Source organism: Meriones unguiculatus, chromosome 1, assembly GCF_030254825.1.
Source record: "Meriones unguiculatus strain TT.TT164.6M chromosome 1, Bangor_MerUng_6.1, whole genome shotgun sequence".
NCBI classification, from domain to species: domain Eukaryota; kingdom Metazoa; phylum Chordata; class Mammalia; order Rodentia; family Muridae; genus Meriones; species Meriones unguiculatus.
Genome location: NC_083349.1, coordinates 69,342,348 through 69,362,160, shown reverse-complemented (window position 1 = coordinate 69,362,160; position 19,813 = coordinate 69,342,348). Strand labels below are relative to the sequence as shown.

General features: G+C 44.6%; 1 protein-coding gene across 5 annotated transcripts in view; it reads left to right on the top strand.

The window, feature by feature from the left end:
* Nucleotides 1-19,813, top strand: part of Gpam (glycerol-3-phosphate acyltransferase, mitochondrial) — a 60,511-nt gene that overhangs the window by 28,340 nt on the left and 12,358 nt on the right. For 3 of the 5 annotated variants that reach the window (XM_060391178.1, XM_060391189.1, XM_060391185.1), the window contains exons 2-14: nt 1,059-1,151; nt 1,879-2,009; nt 3,405-3,527; nt 5,286-5,359; nt 8,404-8,517; nt 10,719-10,865; nt 11,457-11,553; nt 12,191-12,327; nt 14,070-14,169; nt 14,483-14,695; nt 16,256-16,369; nt 16,487-16,572; nt 17,614-17,720. In XM_060391178.1, the coding sequence (XP_060247161.1) occupies nt 1,908-2,009; nt 3,405-3,527; nt 5,286-5,359; nt 8,404-8,517; nt 10,719-10,865; nt 11,457-11,553; nt 12,191-12,327; nt 14,070-14,169; nt 14,483-14,695; nt 16,256-16,369; nt 16,487-16,572; nt 17,614-17,720 (1,414 nt within the window). In that variant the 5' untranslated portion in view covers nt 1,059-1,151; nt 1,879-1,907. Of the gene's footprint in view, nt 1-247; nt 387-1,058; nt 1,152-1,878; nt 2,010-3,404; nt 3,528-5,285; nt 5,360-8,403; nt 8,518-10,718; nt 10,866-11,456; nt 11,554-12,190; nt 12,328-14,069; nt 14,170-14,482; nt 14,696-16,255; nt 16,370-16,486; nt 16,573-17,613; nt 17,721-19,813 lie in introns of those variants that run through there. The other 2 variants (XM_060391184.1, XM_060391192.1) reach the window with 2 other exon arrangements.

The window sequence follows — 19,813 nt, the reverse complement described above, 5'->3', positions numbered from 1 at the left end:
AAGCTCATGCACAGGGACCTAAAATAACAGCCCACATGCACTCCACTACAGGGCCTGGCCCTGGTGGGACCACTCAGGTTAGCTGAGGCCGCCCAAGAAAGATGACGGACAGACAGACCCTCCGACCGATGCCAGAACGGACCGTGAAACCATCAGGTTCACTCCGCGGGCTAGGCACCACCCTTCCTGCCTGCGTATTAGGCAAGGCTCCGCGGCCGGTGGCCCCCGACGTCACTGTCCCGCGCCGCCGCGTCATCACGGCGCGTCGCTGCAGCAGGCGCAGAGCCGGAGTGCTGGCAGCTGCGGGTTCCCAGGCGCGAGCTGGCCCGCGAGTGTTGAGCGCGGTGCGGGCTGCGGGACGCCGCTGGGCCGGAGCGCGGGGACAGGTGCGTGGGCGCCCTTCTCCCCGGGCCCGCCCGTGGCTTTGCAAGTGTCCGGGGCGGACCCTGGAGGAGGCCGGGCTCCGGGAGGGCTGGACACGTTGGTGCCCGAGGGAGCCGGCTGCCACCGGCAGGGTTGCCGTCTCAGCTCCCCGGCAAACCGAGGCGGCAGGGGCCTGCGCGAGCGGCTGGCCCGGGCACCGCCCGCCGACAGAAGCCACGCGTGGTGCGGCTGAGCGCCCTGCACCCCACGGTGTCCCGGGCGTGCTGTGGAGACCCCCTGTCCTCCCTGCAGCCTGTGACGGTCGAGTCGGATGGTATGCTGCCCATTTTCCGGATGGGAAAATGAAGGTGTAGCAAGGTGTAGCACTTAACCGACTTGTCCAAATTCACACGCGTGATGTGCAGCTGGGCCCTTGAATTCCAGATGGGGGCCCATCTGCCTCTGCCTGTGTCTGACTGTCAGATTTCGTATTCTCCCTTGCTCAGCGCAGCTGTCTGGAGAGTTTGGGATTTTCCCTATTCCTTTTTTTTTTTTTTTTTAATTCTCCTCCCAGGTCCTGTAAAAAAATCTGCCCTGACCTCGGATAAACCCTGTGGTGTGGGAGGAGCAAGGCGTGGACTTCTCTTGGCACAAGCCTCCTTTTCCTCCTCTGATCGCTTCATTTCTTTTCTCAGGCAGCAGTGCTCCCCCTGTTGTGTGGCCGTTCTGGACGGGAAGTTGGTAGCTGGGGGTCAACTCTTTATGGCACAGAAGAACTTTCCCCCGAGGTGCGCTGCCTTCCTTTGGTGTCAGCTCATTACTCATGCTGAATGGCTAAGGACATGGGCTGTTGGTCTGAGGCTAAACAGTTACTGGAGCAAATCTACGTGGGCACTGTAAAGAGGCCAAGTGTCAGTTCCTTGTAGAAAACACTGTTCACAAAGGTGATCTTTGACTTTAAGAGAAGAATCTAATGCTGGTGAGAAAAAGCCAACAGCTAAAGTACTGAAATAAAGATCACATAACAAAGTCTTTAAAAAAACAACAACAACAAAAAAACGCCCTGTACTTATACCATGTATTACACCAAGTACGCTTATGCTGGGTCTGGAGAGGTGGGTCATCGGCTAAGAGCGCTTGCTGATCCTTCAGAGGACCAGGGTGTGGCTCCCAGCATACACATCAGATGGTTCACAACTACCTGCAACTCTAGCTCCAGAGTCTCTGATGCCCTGTTTTGGCCTCAGGCATCTGTATGTGTATGCATATGCATGCACACATATTCATAGAGTGCTACAGGTGTATCCTTGTATATTCAGGAAATACTGGGATATGAATGTTGATCTTTGGGATAGCTTAACAGACATGTAAACACATCAGGCCAGATAAGTGTTCTGCCACCAAGCTATGGTCAGTTCAATCAGTCTCCTGTAACAGATTTGTGTAGACATCAGCATTTTGAGACCTCATGTTAAGTTTCTGATGCTTCCTTGAGTAGTACTTATTTTCTTCCAGCACATGATTTGGGACTTCTACGTTGTGACATGGATGAGTCTTCAGTGATACGTGGCACAATAGATGTCTCTTGTTTGCCCAGTTCATCAGAATACAGCCTTGGCCGATGCAAACACTCAAGTGAGGATTGGGTGAGTTTAAGAGAAGCCTTCCAAACAGTTCACTTAAACATTTGCAGTGCTATCAAGGAGAGATTAGTCATCACAGAAACAGCTTCCAACTTTAAAATACCGCAATACAAGTTTATATCAATATTTGGTTATTTTTAAGTATGTCATATCAGTGAGAGCTGAACAATGAATGAAACCGAAGTTAAAGAAAACTCTTTAGAAGAGTAGGACAGGGTTGGCTCTGTCAAATGGTGTCACTGTCATTTAAATTCTAGGCTTTCAAAGCTCTTGATAACAGAATGTTATTACACGTACTTGGTTTTTCTCTCAATATTGTAAGAACACTTGCTCACGGTGTCAGGCCCTCACTGTTCTCCTGTGGGAGTGTGCTTTGAAAGGGCATGGGTAAGGTGGACTGAGCATAGGGGTTCAGAATGTGTTTTCATCCCACTTTAAGAAGTCCCTTTGACGCTCCACAAGGAGAGCAACTGAACCAAACAATCTGGGTACAGGGGTCTTTTCTGAGACTGATAATCCAAACAAGGACCATGCAAAGAGATAACTTAGAACCCCTGCACAGAAGTAGCCCATGTCTAAGAGGGTTCCCCAATAATAGGAACAGGGACTGTCTCAGACATGAACTCATGGGCTGGCTCTTTGATCAGTTCCACCTGAGGGGAGAGCAGCCTTACTAGTCTATAGAGGAAGACAAAGAAGCCAGTCCTGATGAGACCTGATAGACTAGGGTCAGATGGAAGGTGAGAAGGACGTCCCCTATCATTGGACTGGGGGAGGGGCATGGGAGGAGAAAAGGGAGTGAGAGTGGGATTGGGAGGGAGGAAGCTACAGCTAGGATACAAAGTGAATAAACTGTAATTAATAAAAATAAAAATTAAAAAAAAAAAAGAAGTCCTTTTGGCCTCTACAACTTTGGGTTACTATTCTATTCTCTGCTTCCATGAGGCCAACGTTTTCAGCTTGCACATGTAAGAAAGGCACTAGTTGCCTTTGTGTGCCTGACTGTTGTTGAAATAAGGAACTCCAGGCTTGGTTTTTATTCCTTTTTGTGGCTGAATAATGTCCCACTGGGTAACATGTGTGTTGTGGTTTCTTTCTATTCAGTCTCTGGTGAAATCGCAACTTTATAATTAAACCTGTGAATGCATGTAGCAGCTGTTAAAAACTATGATTGTTTTTAGGAAATCAACTTTCTATGTACCAAACTTTTTTCCAGGTTATGCTCATGGGATAAGACACCTTTCATGAAAAATACTCAAGGCACATGTAAATTATACTGCCAAAGAAGGGAAACAGCATCATTTTCTCTTCTGTTTCAAATATCTTAGTTTTAGAGACCAAGGGGATCAAAAGAACTCTCTTGCCATTTAGACACAAGTTCTGCCTTCTATTTCTTAGGGTGACTGTGGGTTCAAACCTACCTTCTTCAGATCTGCAACGCTGAAATGGAAGGAGAGCCTTATGAGCCGGAAGAGACCCTTCGTGGGCAGGTGCTGCGGTTCCTGCACGCCACAGAGCTGGGTAAGAGCTCTCTTGCTCACACACGTTCCTGCCACATAGGGTTTTGGTTTTATGGATTTAGTTGTTTGTTCTTAATGGACTTGGCTCCTTTAGGACTGAGACTTTGTAAGTCAAACATTTCTGGACTTAAAACTTTCATTGCTGCTCGCTTGGTGAGTAATATTGGTGTGGGTTGGGGGGTGGGAAGTCTTACTCTGAGTTAATGTCTGTAGAGTTGTAGTGCTCAACACCCGCTAGCTTCTGACTTTCTGGCCCCAAGAGTGTCTGTGGTTTCTGTTATTTTGTTGAGGAATAAACATGCCACACCTTCCTTGAGGATTGCCGATTGGGTGAAAGGTGAGCTTCTGATGGCATTTGGTAGAGGGATGAGTTAGCAAACAGAATTTCCTCCCCTACTGATCTAAGGTGAGAGTTATGTTTTGAAATGTATTAGATGCCAGCTCTTCCTGAGATGGACCAAATATTTAGGATCAGAAACTGTCATGTACAGAGGTTGCCTATAACTTGTGTGAATGGCTAACTGTGCTGGGTAAATTCTCCACCTGAGGCTGGCTTAGGAGGCGGTTCCTTTGTGAGCCTGGCATCAAGGGATTTACTACCCTTAGCAAGATTTAGGCAGAGCCTGAGTAGTTCTTATTCAGTGTTGAGGTCTGCCCAAGAATGGCTTGTTAGAGATGCTTCCTTTAAAGTGTAAGTGCCTTAATGCAAGATTTGTTATAGGTGAAGGATTATGAAAATTGCCAGACCAGGACTGAGGCCAGCTTGGATTTAGAGGATAGTGGAAACAAAGATTTAAATAGAAGGCCATGTGGCTTTTCTTTTTAGACTGGCCTCTCACCTAATTCTAATTTTGAATGCAAGACAATACCTTAAGTACAGTTCTGCTCCCAACAGTACTGCAGCTGTGGTGCTACAGGGTGTGATAAGTCAGAGCTGCCTGGGGAGGGAGGGTGCTTACTGCTGGTGATGCTAGGCCTGGCTTAGATGGATGGATTGTAGCAGGCTGTTGCTTTTTTGTAGAGGTAGTAAAAGATGGAAGTTCATCTTGAATTTCCTCCATGTGCATTTAAAATACTTTTTAGTGACCGTTTTTAATTTATAGTCTTTGATATTTGCCTCCATTCTTTGAAATCCTAGTTTTCTATAAAGAGATTAAGTAATTTATGTATCTTGTTGACACTTCTTTTGCATTCATTTTTGAACTTCTACTGTTTTGCTTACCTTGATAAAGGAGTACACTGTCCTTTCAAGATTACCTGTCAGGAGAGAGACTGGTAGCTGCACTTCTCACTGTCAGGTGCTCAGTCATTCCAGGGAACAGAAAGGTCTGAGTGTTGGTAGCCTCAATTTTTTACCCCTAAAATAATCATAATTCTCATGTGCCTGGTGGTCGTGGTCTGAGGGGTTTAATTCAGTAACTGGCTTTAGGATGATACTTTGTATTTGGGGAACACTTAAATCTGTGACTGAAGCTGACATGGGTCTCTGCTCTAAATGATTGGGTGGAGGAGTGTGCAGGGAGGGAAGAGATACCATTGCCTTTGGCTTTAGGGTTTCAAAGTAAGATTTGAGTTTGTGACTATCTTTGAAGTATAAAAAGTACTATTCAATAAAACACATTTTCTTCATTTTGTAAGTTTTGAAGCAGCAATTCCTGCTGTTGTGCTTGGATTTCAAATGTCACCTAGAGATATTAGTGGGATTCTGGACCGTAAGTCCAGCTGTGAATTCATGTCTGCATTCATTTTCTTTTTATAGGAAACTTTTTTCAACCCCAGTATCCCCTCTCTGGGTTTGCGGAATGTTATTTATATAAATGAAACTCATACAAGGTAAAAAGGCATTTCTTATACTTCTAATAAGTTGTAAAAGTATGCTAATTAGCATACTTTAAGATGTTCTGTGGTTTCCAGAGTGGCTGGAATGTGAGCTTTGATATACCTGACTTCATCTAAAGATTAGAAGCAGGATTAGAGGCCTGCCACTGTTGATTGCTGCTCTTCTGTCAGGTATCCCCATGTGGTATAGATGCCTCCTGTGGTGTTCTTATAACACATGCAGATACTGACTTTGCTAAGAAGTAGGAAGTATTTCTCTGACAAGAGATATAGGTTTGTAATTGTTACATACTTCAAAACAAATGTGGCTTAGCTCAGTGGTTCTCAACCTGTGGCTCACACATCAAATATCCTGTTTATCAGATATTTACATTATGATTCATATCAGCAAAATTACAGTTATAAAGTAGCAATGAAATAATTTTATGGTTGGGGTCACCACAGCATGAAGAACTGTGTTAAAGGATCTCAGCGTTAGGAAGACTGAGAAACACTGTCTTAGCTTGATGATCTCCTGAGCTTGGTTTTCAGAACACATCATGGAAGGAGAATGCCAACTCGTGAAAGTCACCCTCTGATTGCCATGCATGCTTGCATGTGCATAGTGCCACACAACACAGGACTTTAAAAATAAATGATGAACAGCTGTCCACTCTAAGTACTGAACACCTTCTCTGTGGAGTAAATGCACCCTTTGTCAGTGTGCATCCACTGTACAGAATGGTGGGTCTCAGGTTTTCATGGTGTGTGTCACTGTACTGTGCTTAGCGTCAACGTTCCCTCCTGTGGCCCCTCCTTGCAGTAAATGTTCTTTGGTTTATTTATCCAAGATAATAATTATAATAATAAAATGAGTTCTGACTTCTAAATTTCATATATTCAGGGATTTGATAGGTGCCAGAGAGAAAGAGGCTTTTGCTCTACATAGGTCAAAGTTAGAGGTTAAGAAAGAGTTAGAAGGCTGTATGTCCATGAAGCAAGAGAAACAGCAGCCAAAGGGGGGGAAAAGGCCTTATGGGGTTCCAAGAGCAGATGCCCAAAGGCAGTAAGAGGTGTGCCCGGTCATGAGAAAGGCTTGAAATTCTAGGAAAGGAATCCAGGACTTGGATTTGGTCCTCAATAGTGCTGCTCCTAATTTGATGAAGAGAGTCTTGTGTGACCATCGCAAGACTGGCTGTCAGTGTTAAAGTTTGCTTTTGTGATAGAACCAGTGTCCAAGGTCAAGTTTTTAAAAAATTTTAATTTTTTTCCCATTGCTCAGGTTCCTCTCTGTCTAAAGCAGAGAGCAGAGATTGGTCGATGAAGTTTGTTTTTATCTTCTTTTTCTTAGTTGACATGCCTGTGGTCCTAAGTAAAGAAACAGTTTCTTCTTCATGTAAATAGACGTTTTACATATGAAGCCAACATTTTTGTCTGTTACCTGTGATTAGAGCAGTTTTTAAGGCTTTTTAAAAAACATTGGTTTTGTTGACAATGGCCCAAACTAGTTACCAAGTACAGATGCTTGCCTGTTGAGTGAGGATGCCTAAACGATTTTACCAGCAAGGCCACGTCCTGTCCTGCTGCACACACTCAGGTCCATCCGCACACCTGCTCAAGGGCATTGCTTGCTTACATTCTCAGGTGCTCACTCATGTACACTGTCACTTCCACACAAACTGTTTCAGTCGATACAAAGGGGTGTCAGAGAACACTTGGGTGTATATTGTAGTAGTCATCTGAAAATGTTCACTGAACACCACACTGGGTTAACCTTTCAGAAGATGGAGACAGAAAAGGAGGAATCAGAAGGCAGGTGAGCAAGTTATTCACAGACAGTTCCACTCTTTGCATCTTTTCAGAGTTATTGACCTCACATTTGAAATCTGCTGTCAGTATCACTATGGAGCAAATAATAATGTTGCCTTATACCATTGTCACACATGGTTTCAAATTATCACATAGTGAAATTCATGGCTGCTTATTCTGAAGTGCATCTCTGTGTACCCCCAGCTAAACACCTCTTACTCATCAATAAGAGTATGTAATTTTCCTTAAATAGACCTGATGTATATTTACAGTAGTGTAAAATGCAAGGATTTTTTTCCCCCATGCCTGTTTTAGCTCTCGAATAATGATACAGAGACCAAATATTTTTATTCAAAGCTTCAGGCACTATAGCTGGGCAGATACTGAGCTAGTCTAACCCAGCTGTGCTGGCCTGGCCCTAATTCCTATCCTCATGGCCCATTACCTGCCATCTTGGTCTCACTTTGGCACACCCGTGTTCATCTGCATTCTCATGGTGACTCCTCTTCCCTGGTACTCCCCAAGACCCCCTCACTGGGTTTGGAAGTCCCACCTTAACTGTCCTGCTCAGCTTTTGGCTGATCAGCTCATTATTACTCAATCAGAAGGTGATGGACACTTTTTCTTACAACATTGAGACAGGAGATGCTCCATAAGAATGACAATGCCAAAGTCCAAGTCTAGACTGCATTCAGATCTCTGGGTACAGAGATCAGCATTTGAATGCAGAGTGTACAGAAACATGCTGCAGCACAGTGGAAAAGTGTAGATATTTAGAAGCCAGGTGTCTTTGATCTGATTAGGTTTTAATTCAGTTTAAGACTCAGTGCTTATCTTGGATGAAAGCTCTAATACAAAAATTGTCCTTCTTGTTGGGAAGAGACCTCAGGCTTACTTATGTAGCCTGGAGTTGCAGCTGTGCTGTGTGTTCCCTCCGTCTATACCTGCTCATACACAGCTAGTGGGAAACATCCTACTTGTCTTCGTAGTGCTGTTCATGAAGTCACGTTCTTCTGTTGGGTTACTATTCAGCAAATAAGACAATTTAGATATGATAAACAGTCTCTCAGCTTCACTTTTACCTGTGAATTTATGAAAGCAATTATGAGTCAAAATGGCTGCGTAGCATCCTGACCTCTAGGACTGTTGGCAGGAATAAGTGACCTGAAACTCTCTCTGTGGGCAGAAGAGCACTAGGTAGTGGAGGTGTGCTGGGGTACTTGCTGAGAAGGCTGGTTTATGTGTTGCAGGCACCGAGGATGGCTGGCAAGACGACTTTCTTACATCCTTTTTGTTCAAGAGCGAGATGTCCACAAGGGCATGTATGCCACTGGTGTTACTGAAAACGTACTGAACAGCAGCAGGTGAGGGCGGGCACACTGGATAAGGGGGGCAGGGTGGATGTGGCGATGGGAGTGGGAATTAAGCCTCTTCTGTTGGTTTCTTTGCTTCCTCTAGGGAAGTGCTTGCATTTCTAAACATTAACTGTTAACCCACAAAAGAAATGGAGGAAAGTCAGGATAGTGGAAAGTGTGGTAAAGAGTGCCAGGGGGGCGGATGGTTCTGTTCTGTGCACCGTGTACTGAACAGGTTTCTAGAACGTGCGAGGCAAGTCATGAGCCAAAGTCAGAGATGTGCACACATGTGCCTATTCAGTTTTTAGATATGAATGTTGAATACTTGAGCCCAAGTCCTTGTAGTAGGAAGCCATTGCTAGAATCTTGGGTAATAAGATTTTTTGTTCTCAGAGAAACTTGTTTTCCTGAGAGAGAGGCTTCCATCAGCAGACTAACAAGGGAAAGAGCTTTCTCATTATTGTGTACCAGCCTCCCTGAAAGAGGTTGTCTAACACAGTGAGAAACTGGAGTAGCCTTGGGGGAAAGGAAACTAGATGATTTTGAGGTGTAGTAAATAACTTCAGGGGGTTATGAGGGAGCTAGGAGAGAGGTAGCAGCAGGGACAGAGTTTTACTCTCTGAGGGAGTAAATGAGCAATGGAGCTTCCCTGGGGATGGAGTGATTAGATTACTCCATCAGGAGACCATCAGGAGACCAGCTGCAGCCGGCCTGATGTTGCCTGGACTTACCCAACCTGCTTAGTAGGATTCTAAGAGTTTCAGATAATCTTGTCTCTTTGGGGAGAAGTTTTCTGTCAAATAAGGGAATTCCAGGGAGCCCCTCCCAGTGCCTTAAGTCAGAGGAGACTTCAGAGAGCTGGGAAGCCCAAGGCAGTTTTTAAGGCCTTCCATTTACTTTTAACTTAGAGAAGCTCAGCTTGCTCCATGTTTGAGGGTGGTTTTCTAAACCTCAGAGTATGGGAGTTTGGATGAGAGTGTTGCTGCTCTGTCTTTTGTGTGTGGCCCAACTCAGAGTTGTAGCTGGAGTTGTGAGTTCAGAGATGAGGTGACTGAACATTTAGAATTCATAAGGTTTGTTTGTAGCTTTTTGGGGGCTTATGGCTCTAACCCCAGTGGTGCTGATTCATGGTAGGAACTCAGGAAAAACATTTTAAATGAACTATTGAATAGTTGACAGTAGAGATATCATATTAAATTCCCAGAGATGTATCCTAGGCCCATTCAGTAAATGTTTGCTTGTTAAAACTTCAGGTAACTAGGGTGATGGAACTACTGTAGGTCAAGAAAAGCTTTGTCCAACTGGGATGAGCTTTTTCTTTAGCACATTTCTTATTGCTCAGTGCTGATTTTAATCCTGAGCTCTGCCTTTGTAAAATGACAAATGGAGGAAAAAAATGGTTCAAACGAAAGAAAGAAAAAGTAAATAGTTATGTCTGTTTTAATGCTTCTAAGAGTTTTACATATAATTCTAGTGGTGACAGTATAAACAAATGACAAATTTTGGTTGCCAAAGAAAAATCATACATTACCTTGACATTTTTTGTGGCAGTTTGCTGTACTTTGTTTATTATACTAAAGCCATTACATAAAGCTATTTTCATGACGTCTGCATGTATTTCGAGTACAGTCTTCATTGTGGGTTATGTACACAGGGTAGCTTTCCTTTTCTCTTTTTCTTTGCTAAAATGTACCATGACTGGGGCATTCATGTTCCACAGCAGTCAGGCCTGTCCAGATTTCTAAGGGATTCTTTGGCTTAGGAATAGGATATTCATCACTTTAAAATGTTGTAGCTGTTATTTATGTATGTATGAGTATGTGTCTGTATAGGAGGAGGCCAGAGGAGTGTCCAGTCCCCTGGAGCTGCAATTGCAGGCTGTGTGAACTGCCTGATGTGGGTGGTGGGAATCAAGCTCAGGGCTTCTGCAAGAACAGTACATACTTGTAATTACTAACCCATCACTCCAGGCCCTGGCCATCAGTATTGATAGACAGCAAGAGCTAATGCTCCTAAGTTGTGTTTTCTCTTAAAACTCATATTTCTCTCTCAAAAAACATATTAAAAAGAACGTGCATTTTCTGCATATTAAAGACAATGAACATTTTATTGTTTTTTGTTCTATTCATTTGTAGCTGTAGTTTAGGAAATATCAAATATGTCCGCTAAATAGAGTCAGTTTCATTGTCTGACTTTTACTTTCACATCAGAGTCCAAGAGGCAATTGCTGAAGTTGCTGCTGAGTTGAACCCAGATGGATCTGCCCAGCAGCAGTCCAAAGCCATCCAGAAAGTGAAGAGGAAAGCTAGGAAGATACTGCAGGAAATGGTTGCTACCGTCTCTCCAGGGATGATCAGGTATTACAGGGCTAGGATGGCTTGATGCCAGAGCTAGCGTAGGCCCTTCAAGTAGATTAGAATCACTGGATCTTCCTTTCCTAGCTCAAGGAGAAGATGGGAGGGAGCAAATATGTTGATGTCTTTCAATGTTCAGTCTTTCTGCTCACGTGTGAGCTAGCACAGTGGTGGCTTTAGTCCGCTTTCACAGTGTTTTAAGTCAAGCCTGGCTCCAACAACCTCTGCTGCTGATAGGTAGCAGTTAACTCTATTATGGGTGTCTTCTGTTCTTCTCAAATGGCTGAGTCAAGCCTCACAGATCCATGTCGTACAGGGAGGGCTTGAGTGTTAGGAGGATCCTTTTGCTTACTAAATTAGCTCGGCCATTCACCGTCGAAGTACTAGGTGCCACTAGTCACAGCAAGTCGACATGTCTGTGAGAGGCTTCTGTTCACATGAGCACACTCATTCTTCAGATCATTCCTACATGCACACACATGAAGTCATTTACAAGTACTTTTAGGTTGTAGACTCAGAAGCTGAGGGTGGCAGATTTATAACATACACATGTGTCTGTGTGCATAGAGATTTATATGTTTTTATTTCTTTTAGGCTGACTGGCTGGGTGTTGCTAAAGCTCTTCAACAGCTTCTTCTGGAACATTCAGATTCACAAGGGTCAACTTGAGATGGTTAAAGCTGCAACCGAGGTAGGATTTCTGTGCCCCATCACCCCGTTTCCCCAGAGTGTGGATTCTGTGTTTCCCTTGTATGTGTGTTCTGTGCCCCATCACCCCGTTTCCATGATGTGTGTGGAGTTCAGCTAGAGCTCATTCCGAAGGTCTCTGTGCTGTTAGCTCTTTGAATCATTTGGAAGTCCCCTCCCCCTTGTGAAAACAGGGCCTATCAGATGTGTAGAACTCCTTTTGTAATTTACCTTGCAATAGTCCTGAACAGCAAGTCATGCAAATCGTGAGGCACAGGTAGACATCAGCCCTAGCTACAGATAGCCCTAGCTACAGACAGTGAGTGACTTTTCTCAGTGTTTTAAATCAAGCCTGGCTCCAAAAACCTCTGCTCAGTTTTCATAGTCAAGCTGCCTCTCAGGAGAGGTGTGGGTCAACTTGAACTGTTATGTATCCCCCCCGTCAGCTGCTGCTGGTGTAGTAGAGCGTTAGCTGTGTAGTAGTGGTCTAGCTGTGTGGCCATCGATAACTGATTGGAGCAAGTTTGTAGAGAGCAAATCAGTGGTTTGCCAGTGATGAGTGACTGTAACCAAATGCGGTGGCAAAGTGGGACTGAGCGTCAAGTCCTGAACTTTCAAGCTGCTCCTTCCCTCTGCCCTAGACGAATCTGCCGCTCCTGTTTCTACCTGTGCATAGATCCCATATCGACTACCTGCTGCTCACCTTCATTCTCTTCTGCCACAACATCAAAGCACCATACATCGCCTCGGGCAATAATCTCAACATCCCCATCTTCAGGTGAGATCAGTTTAGGCTGAAGTTAAAGACCGTGAAAAGAGAGTTTTGCCAGACATATTGGACACACCTTTAATCTCAGTATCCAGGTGGCCTAGGGAATTGGATTTCTGTGAATTTATGCCATCTTGGTTCACACTGCAAGTTTCTGGCTTGCCAGAGTTATATAGTGAGTCTCTGTCTCAAACAACAACAAACAAACCAAAACCAAAACTGAAAAAAAAAAAAAAAACAAACCAAAACCAACCAACCAACCAAAAACAATTGTTTTAAGTTTGGGATTAGTTTTGTTATATTTTTATACTTGTCATTCATAAAAGTGATATTGGCCTTTTTATTATAAAAGTAATGCTTCCTTGTTACATTATCAAAGTATCCTTTGGATGGTCACCGTTATTTCTGGGCTGCTTTGTGAATTGTGATTGGTATGCTTGAAGGACAGTGCCACATGGATGAAAGGCCATTAAAAGGCAATGGAGTAGCTTATGGTACCAGCCCTGTCCAAGGAAGGTGTTTAAAGGTAGAGAAGAGTAATCAAGAGTGACCTCATGATGTGGAGAATCCAATGTAATACTTTTTGCTCGGTAATTCCAGAGGATGCTGTGAATTCTACTTAGAGGGAACAGGGTGTTCGGAGGCAAAGACTCAAGAGCATGGTGGCAGGAAAGTGAAGGACAGGCAGGCAAGTTGGACTGTATCCTGGGAAGCCATGACTCTCAGCTTCACATCCAAGCTCATCAGCATTACAGACAGAGATCTGCAGGCAGGAGCAGAATTGTTTTATTCCTGTGTGTGCAAATGAGCCCCCTGGAACCAGAGTTACAGAGGGTTGTGAGCTGCCATGTGGGTGCTGGGAGTTGAACTCAAGTCCTCTGGAAGAGCAGCCAGTGGTTCTAACCGCTGAACCATCTTTCCAACTCCTGTTTCCTGTTTTGTAAAGATGGTTACACTTGATTTCAGTTTGATAAAATTGTTCTTATCGCATAGAATTATTCTTATCCTCTTTCAAGCATCAGTTGTTTGAGAATATTGTCCCCCCAAGGCATATTTGTTCACTTGACAAATTTGGCATGGGTCAGTGTCTATGTCTCATACTCTGTCTGGCGACCACAGGCAGCATGGTATAAAAAATTTTATATACGCACACTATATGTATATGTATATATGTACATGTTGTTACATGTATATATGTTTACATATATACAGTATAATTACACACACATACATATGTGTGTAAATAATTTCTGAAATAGAGTTTTATTTTGTAGCTCTGGCTGGCCTGGATAGACCAGGCTGAGCTTGGATCTTGTCTCAGCTTCCTGAGATTGAAAGCATGCACCATCATGCTCAACCACTGATTAACTTTGTTTGTTGGCAATTTCATAGATGTATTTAGTGTATTCTGACCATTCTTCTCCTTATGCTCTTTCTTATCTTCCTCTCATCTCTATTAACCCCACCCCATTTCTACTCAAAATCTCCTTCAAATCTGTGTCATTACCTTTGCAATGACCTCAACACACTTGTTTTGACTCAGAAGTTATGATGCAGCCAGACTCCAAAGGCTGAGGAATGCGTGAGATCTATCAGCAGCATGGAAAACGAACACTTGCATTTCCATTGTCAATGTTGGAATGCCGTGTTGGGTTTCTTTCTGGATGGCAAATGCTTTGGAGTATCTTGACACTTGAGCCTTCTTTTTACATTTTTCCTGATAATTAATTCATGCGTTCTCGAATTCGCAGTACCTTGATTCACAAGCTTGGGGGCTTTTTCATAAGACGGAGACTTGATGAAACTCCAGACGGACGCAAAGACATTCTGTACAGAGCGCTGCTTCATGGGGTGCGTATAGGCCATAGTTGTCCTCACCACCGTAGTGCCGTGTGTCCTGGGAGAGCAATGGAGATATGTTGGAACTGTTCTCGGATTTGGGAGATTACTGCATAGATAGGGGTGATCATTTTTTTTTATCACCCAAATACAGCTTTGGTTAGATCCTTTGATGTAATGGGTATGGGGGAATGTTTATGGGATGGTTGTCATCTTTGTGTGTGTGTGTATGTGTGCGCGCATGTGTGTTTTGTCCTAAGATTTAGCTGTCCTGAGCTCGCCTGAATTGCGTGGTCTGCTTATGTGTGATTCTCTTGTGTCTCAGCATATAGTGGAACTCCTCCGACAGCAGCAGTTCCTGGAGATCTTCCTGGAAGGCACCCGCTCCCGGAGTGGGAAGACCTCCTGTGCTCGGGCAGGACTGTTGTCAGTGGTAGTGGACACTCTGTCCTCCAACACCATCCCTGACATACTCGTCATACCCGTGGGCATCTCGTACGATCGGATAATCGAAGGGCACTACAATGGTGAACAGCTGGTAAGGGCCAGTCTGCACCAGGTTGTCTTCAAGCTTTGCTCTTATATTTAATGATGCCGTTTCACTAAACATGGTTTCTGTGTTGCACATCTGAAACCTGCCTGGCTGGGCCTGGTGAGTTGCCTTCCTTTGGTTTGCTAGCCTGTGAGAGAGAATCACAGGTGTTTTTCTGGGCTTGGAGAAGTGTGTGAAGTCCTGGGTCAGTGCTGTCCTTGATCATGGGATTGGAGGTGGAAAGCCACTTGTCCTTGGGTAGTGATTTCAGGGTTGATTCTGTATGTCTTTTAGTGAAGCCTGAAGATTGGCGGGGCCATGTTTGCAAAGCAACTGCAAACTAATCTGCGAAACGGAAGTAATTTTTTCAGTACGCTTTTACCAAAGGATGCAGAGTCATAAATACTTAGATTGGATCATTGCAATGTGAACTCACCTATATGACTAGCACCTGTGTGAAGGAATGATCAGGACCCAGAAATCTTACCTGCACCCTTCCTATTTGCCCCCTTAGCAGAGCTGTGTGTCCAGCCTCTTACAGGAAGCGTGGTTTTCCCCATTTTTGAACTTTATATGGTAATAATAATTTACGTGTGAGCACAGGTGCTTGTGAGGCTCGGCCATGTTGCTCCACTCAGTTTAGACTCCACAGTGGGGGATGGTCCACTGTGTGAAGAAAGCACACACACAGCTCTTTGAAAAACTCTGAGCACATTTCTCTTAGAGCTTTTGGGTTGACTTTGGTCTGTGCGTACCAAGGCAGTAGCTGTGAGCTTTGGTGTGCTCAGTCGTAAGCACTGCCAGCACTTGGTGCACGTCACCCCAGTGGCTTTACTAGGCCGCAGAGTTCAGCATTGCTGATGGAGTGTGCACAAGGGCCCTGCTACCAGTGTGTCACAAGTTCTAGGACACTTGGCAACCTGAGGCTTTAAAAATCAGGGCACCTTGTGGGATGGTGTGTCAAGCAAATCTTTTCTAAGTTCTCACCAGTGGAAAGACCACCATGAGGCTGGCTGGCGTTCGGTTGCCTAATGTGCACACAGCCTCTCGTGATCCCCACTTCTGGTAAATGGTGTCTGTCCCCTTTGTTTTAGTCCCCTTTGTCCAGCGTAGCAGGACATTTTTGTCCTTCACTGTTCTGTAACTGTGTCTTTATGAGTTGTGTGAATACATACGAAGTATACTAGCATTAGGTGTTTCTCCTTGCTCAGTTTCCTCTCCTGAGGACAAGGTTGTATCTTGTGAGCATCTTTGAATCTAGACATGTTCTGGTGATTTCAAATTGAAACAATCAGACATGTGCAGCCCACCTGTGAGCCGAATGGTCTCAGGGTAGCTGTGAATGTAGCCTGGCCCATGGCTCCCGGCCACTCACTCTTCTTTCCTTGCTGGTCATTGTCTGTTTTTCAAGGTTCAGTTCAGGTTTGTAGCAGAGAATCGCTCCAGCCAAGCAGTGTCTGCCGTCTCTTAGCAGGTGGGAGGCTGCAGGAGAGTTGCCTGGGGAGACCCAGTCTCAAAAGAAACGATAACCACACGGAACACCCTCCCCTCCACTGTTGTGTTTAGGGCAAGCCCAAGAAGAACGAGAGCCTTTGGAGTGTGGCCAGAGGCGTTATCAGAATGCTGCGGAAGAACTATGGGTATGTCCGAGTGGATTTTGCACAGCCATTTTCCTTGAAGGTGAGAGTCTGCTGTAGCACAGGCTGAAGCTTGTTTTTAACCTTCTAACCTTTGAAGATCAAAATATAGTTTATATGTTATTTTGAAGGGTGTTTTCCTTTCTTTTAATTTTTCCAGGAATATTTAGAAAGCCAGAGTCAGAAGCCTGTGTCTGCTCCCGCTTCCCTGGAGCAAGCACTGTTACCAGCCATCCTTCCCTCAAGGTAGGCTGTGGGCCTGCGCTAACTTAGCCATCCATGACTCTCGTGCTCTGTTGCCTGGGACAGCAGCTTAGCCTTAGACGAGAGCTCCCATCTTCATGGCAGTAACATTTCTCATGATTTAATAAGTACGTGGGAATGTGCCCTCTCTCTCTTTCTCTAACACACACATTTGTGTGTGTGTGTGTGTGTGTGTGTGTGTTTATGCATGAGATAGAGATAGAGAAAGGGAGAGTATGCTTTGTTTAATTATATGTAAAACCTCTTTGATTTTGTTATGTTGGATTATTTGGTTTATTGCTTTTGATTATGTGAACTGGGATTTTTGGTGATCTGTTGGGTAAGTGAGTGAGATGCATAGAAGAGTGTTTGCTAATGATTGAATTTTCCAGAACTGAAAATGCATTGTAATTTAGAGCCCTTTCTTTATTGTAGCAAACTGTTGAGTTTTCAGATGTTTAATACATGATCTCTTGCTTTATGCATTCTTTCTGCCAGTGAGTTTGGAAGTGATATACCAAAAGACTGTTTAGACATTAATAACGTTTTCTGTCTGAAAAAAATTAGGCTCTACATTGTAAAGGAAAACATTCCAGAGAAATGATCTATTTATGATTTAAATTTAAGATGTGTGGTGATCAGAGCTATTCATACATTTAGGAATTAGTTCTATGTTGTGTGCCTATAAAACCTAGCACTGGGTCTGTGGGTGTCATCCCAGCAGGCGGAAGGCAGGAGGAGTGTTACAGGCTTGAGGTGGACCTAGTCTGTATAGTTAATTTTAGCTTGCCTGGGCAATGGAATGAGTTGTCATCTCAAAATTAAGAATAAAAATAGGCTAGGGTCAGATGGAAGGGGAGGAGGTCCTCCAATACAAGTGGGCTGGGGAAGGGGCAGGGAGGAGATGAGGGAGGGAACGAGGGTGGGGCTACAGCTGGGATACACAGTGAATTAACTGTAATAACTAAAAAATTATATTAAAAATAAAAAAATAAAAATAAGACTGAATTGTGGGGCTGCAGAAGTTTGATTTTATCTTTTCAGACCTAATGATGCTGCTGCTGAGGGTCAAGACATGGAGCCCAGAAACACAGCGGATGAAGCCTTCCGAAGAAGGCTGATTGCAAACCTAGCGGAGCACATTCTCTTCAGTGAGTGTGGCTTCACGCTTCCCTGCCCCCCCAGTTCACACAGCACGTGTAGCAGTGTAGGCTATGCATTGTTGTGGTTAATTTAATGCTATGTCTAATAATGTTTATTATTAGCCCTGTAGTTATTATGGTGGTATATATAACCCACTATCACAATCAAGAAAAGACACAGATACCTGATAAATTTTGGACTAGCCTTATCTTAATTGGGCCTTTACCTCCCAGCCCTACCCCAGGCTACGTCCATAATTCCACAAATACTTGCTTATTCTTTATCTATTCATGATAGCCATGTGCTCCTCCCAGGCTAAGCCAAGGCAGTTTGCATCCTCCTCCCTCCTCCTTTGAGATCTTGTCCCCTTCCCAAGATCCCCCTGTCCCCAAAGCCCTTGAACCTTAGCCACACCCACTACCTTCTGCTCTTCCCAAGCATAGGCCTTTTAATCAGGCAGTCAGGGATAACTGGGGAACATTCCTTGGCAGCACATGGGTACAGGAGATAGTTCGGCAGGGCGGTAACCAGATCTCAAGGCGTTGAAGTCAGCCTTTGACTACTTAGCCCCAGACCAGGCCCTGACAGTGCGTGCTTGGAACTCTGCTCAGGTTAGTTCCTCTTCAGGATACATCACCTACTCCGTAAGTGACAGGCAAGATCCTGGAGGGAAAGTGATGGCTAGGGGTGAGTGTCTGAAAATTCAACAAGACACCCAAGAGTGTCTGATAAGAGCAGGTGCTCATGCAGTGGTCCTCGTGCATATTGTGGATCCTTCTGCTTGTGACTGTGTCCCTGAACTACCTTATGGAATGACATCCAGAGAAAGAAAAAGCTGGCTGTCTTTCTTTGCTGACCCCATGCACACTTTTATTCAGTAAATATTGAGCGGCTGCCCATGCTAAAGCGGTTTTAGTGTGGGGTGCAGAAGGAGCCCTTAGTGGTTCTGCACTCTCACAGCTTCTGCTTTTGTCCTGGGATAGCTGTGCACAAACAGTGCCACCAGACTAACGAAGCAGAGGTGAGCCTGTCGCCATCAAGCTGTCCTTAGATTCCAAGTTGCAGCACTGCTCATTGTGTTGCTCGTGAGGACCTGGACATAGCACTGTGCGGTCCTGGGACTCAGCCCTAGTGGGCTGTTCTCTTCTCCATTTCCTGGCCTGCTTCTGGTCAGCTTCTCATGGGTTATTGTGGACACGGTTGTACAGGGCTCCTTCCTTTGTTTGTGTCTCCCATTCTCCCACTATGGCTGCCTTTTTCCTACTTGACTCCTGGCCAGAGGATTCTTTTTGTGTGTCTGTGTGGGTGTGTGGGTGTGGATAGAATTGTGGGCTTTATATGTTCTAAGCAGGTGTTCACCCCTGAGCCAGGCACTTGCCCAGGGAACTCTCCATTAAGAATATGTGATTGTGTCTCCCACACATACTTTTCAAACACTGGAGGCAGCTTGAATTGTGAGTGAAGTATTTCTAAATTCACTGTCATTTCAAAAGATTCACAAATGGCATCTCTGTTTCATATTTTTCTATATGATGATAATTTTCTACAAATTAAGAGTGCTGAGCCCCAAAGCATCTGTTCTAGATGTATCTCCCCTTCTCCCCGTCTCTCCGGGCCACACTGAAGAGTGGAAATGCAAGCACACCGAGCACCCTTTCTGAGTGTAGCCAGGCTGCACCCTTACTGAGTGTAACCAGGCTGCACCCTTACTGAGTGTAACCAGGCTGCACCCTTTCTGAGTGTAACCAGCTTAGGGAGCGTATTGATGTTTTCAGAATGGAGTCTCAGGACTTTGCGAATTCAACTCCAAATCAGGAGATTAATTAGTGTACAAGTTAGGGTTGGAGTCCTTATTTTATGGCTTTAGATCTGTTGCTCTTTTGCTTTCATTTTACGCCATGGAGACCCACAGGAAGAGGGAAATAAGACTGCAGCCCACAGTGTGCCAAGGCTCACAGTTGAGGGCGCCTTGGAGCTCCAGAGTGCATTTATATTTTGGGTCTTGGTATTTCAGTAAAGATGTTTCATTTCCTGACCTCATCTACTTGCTCTGCACTGAAGCTGGACCTGTCTTAGAATGTGGCCTCATGACTCGTGATTG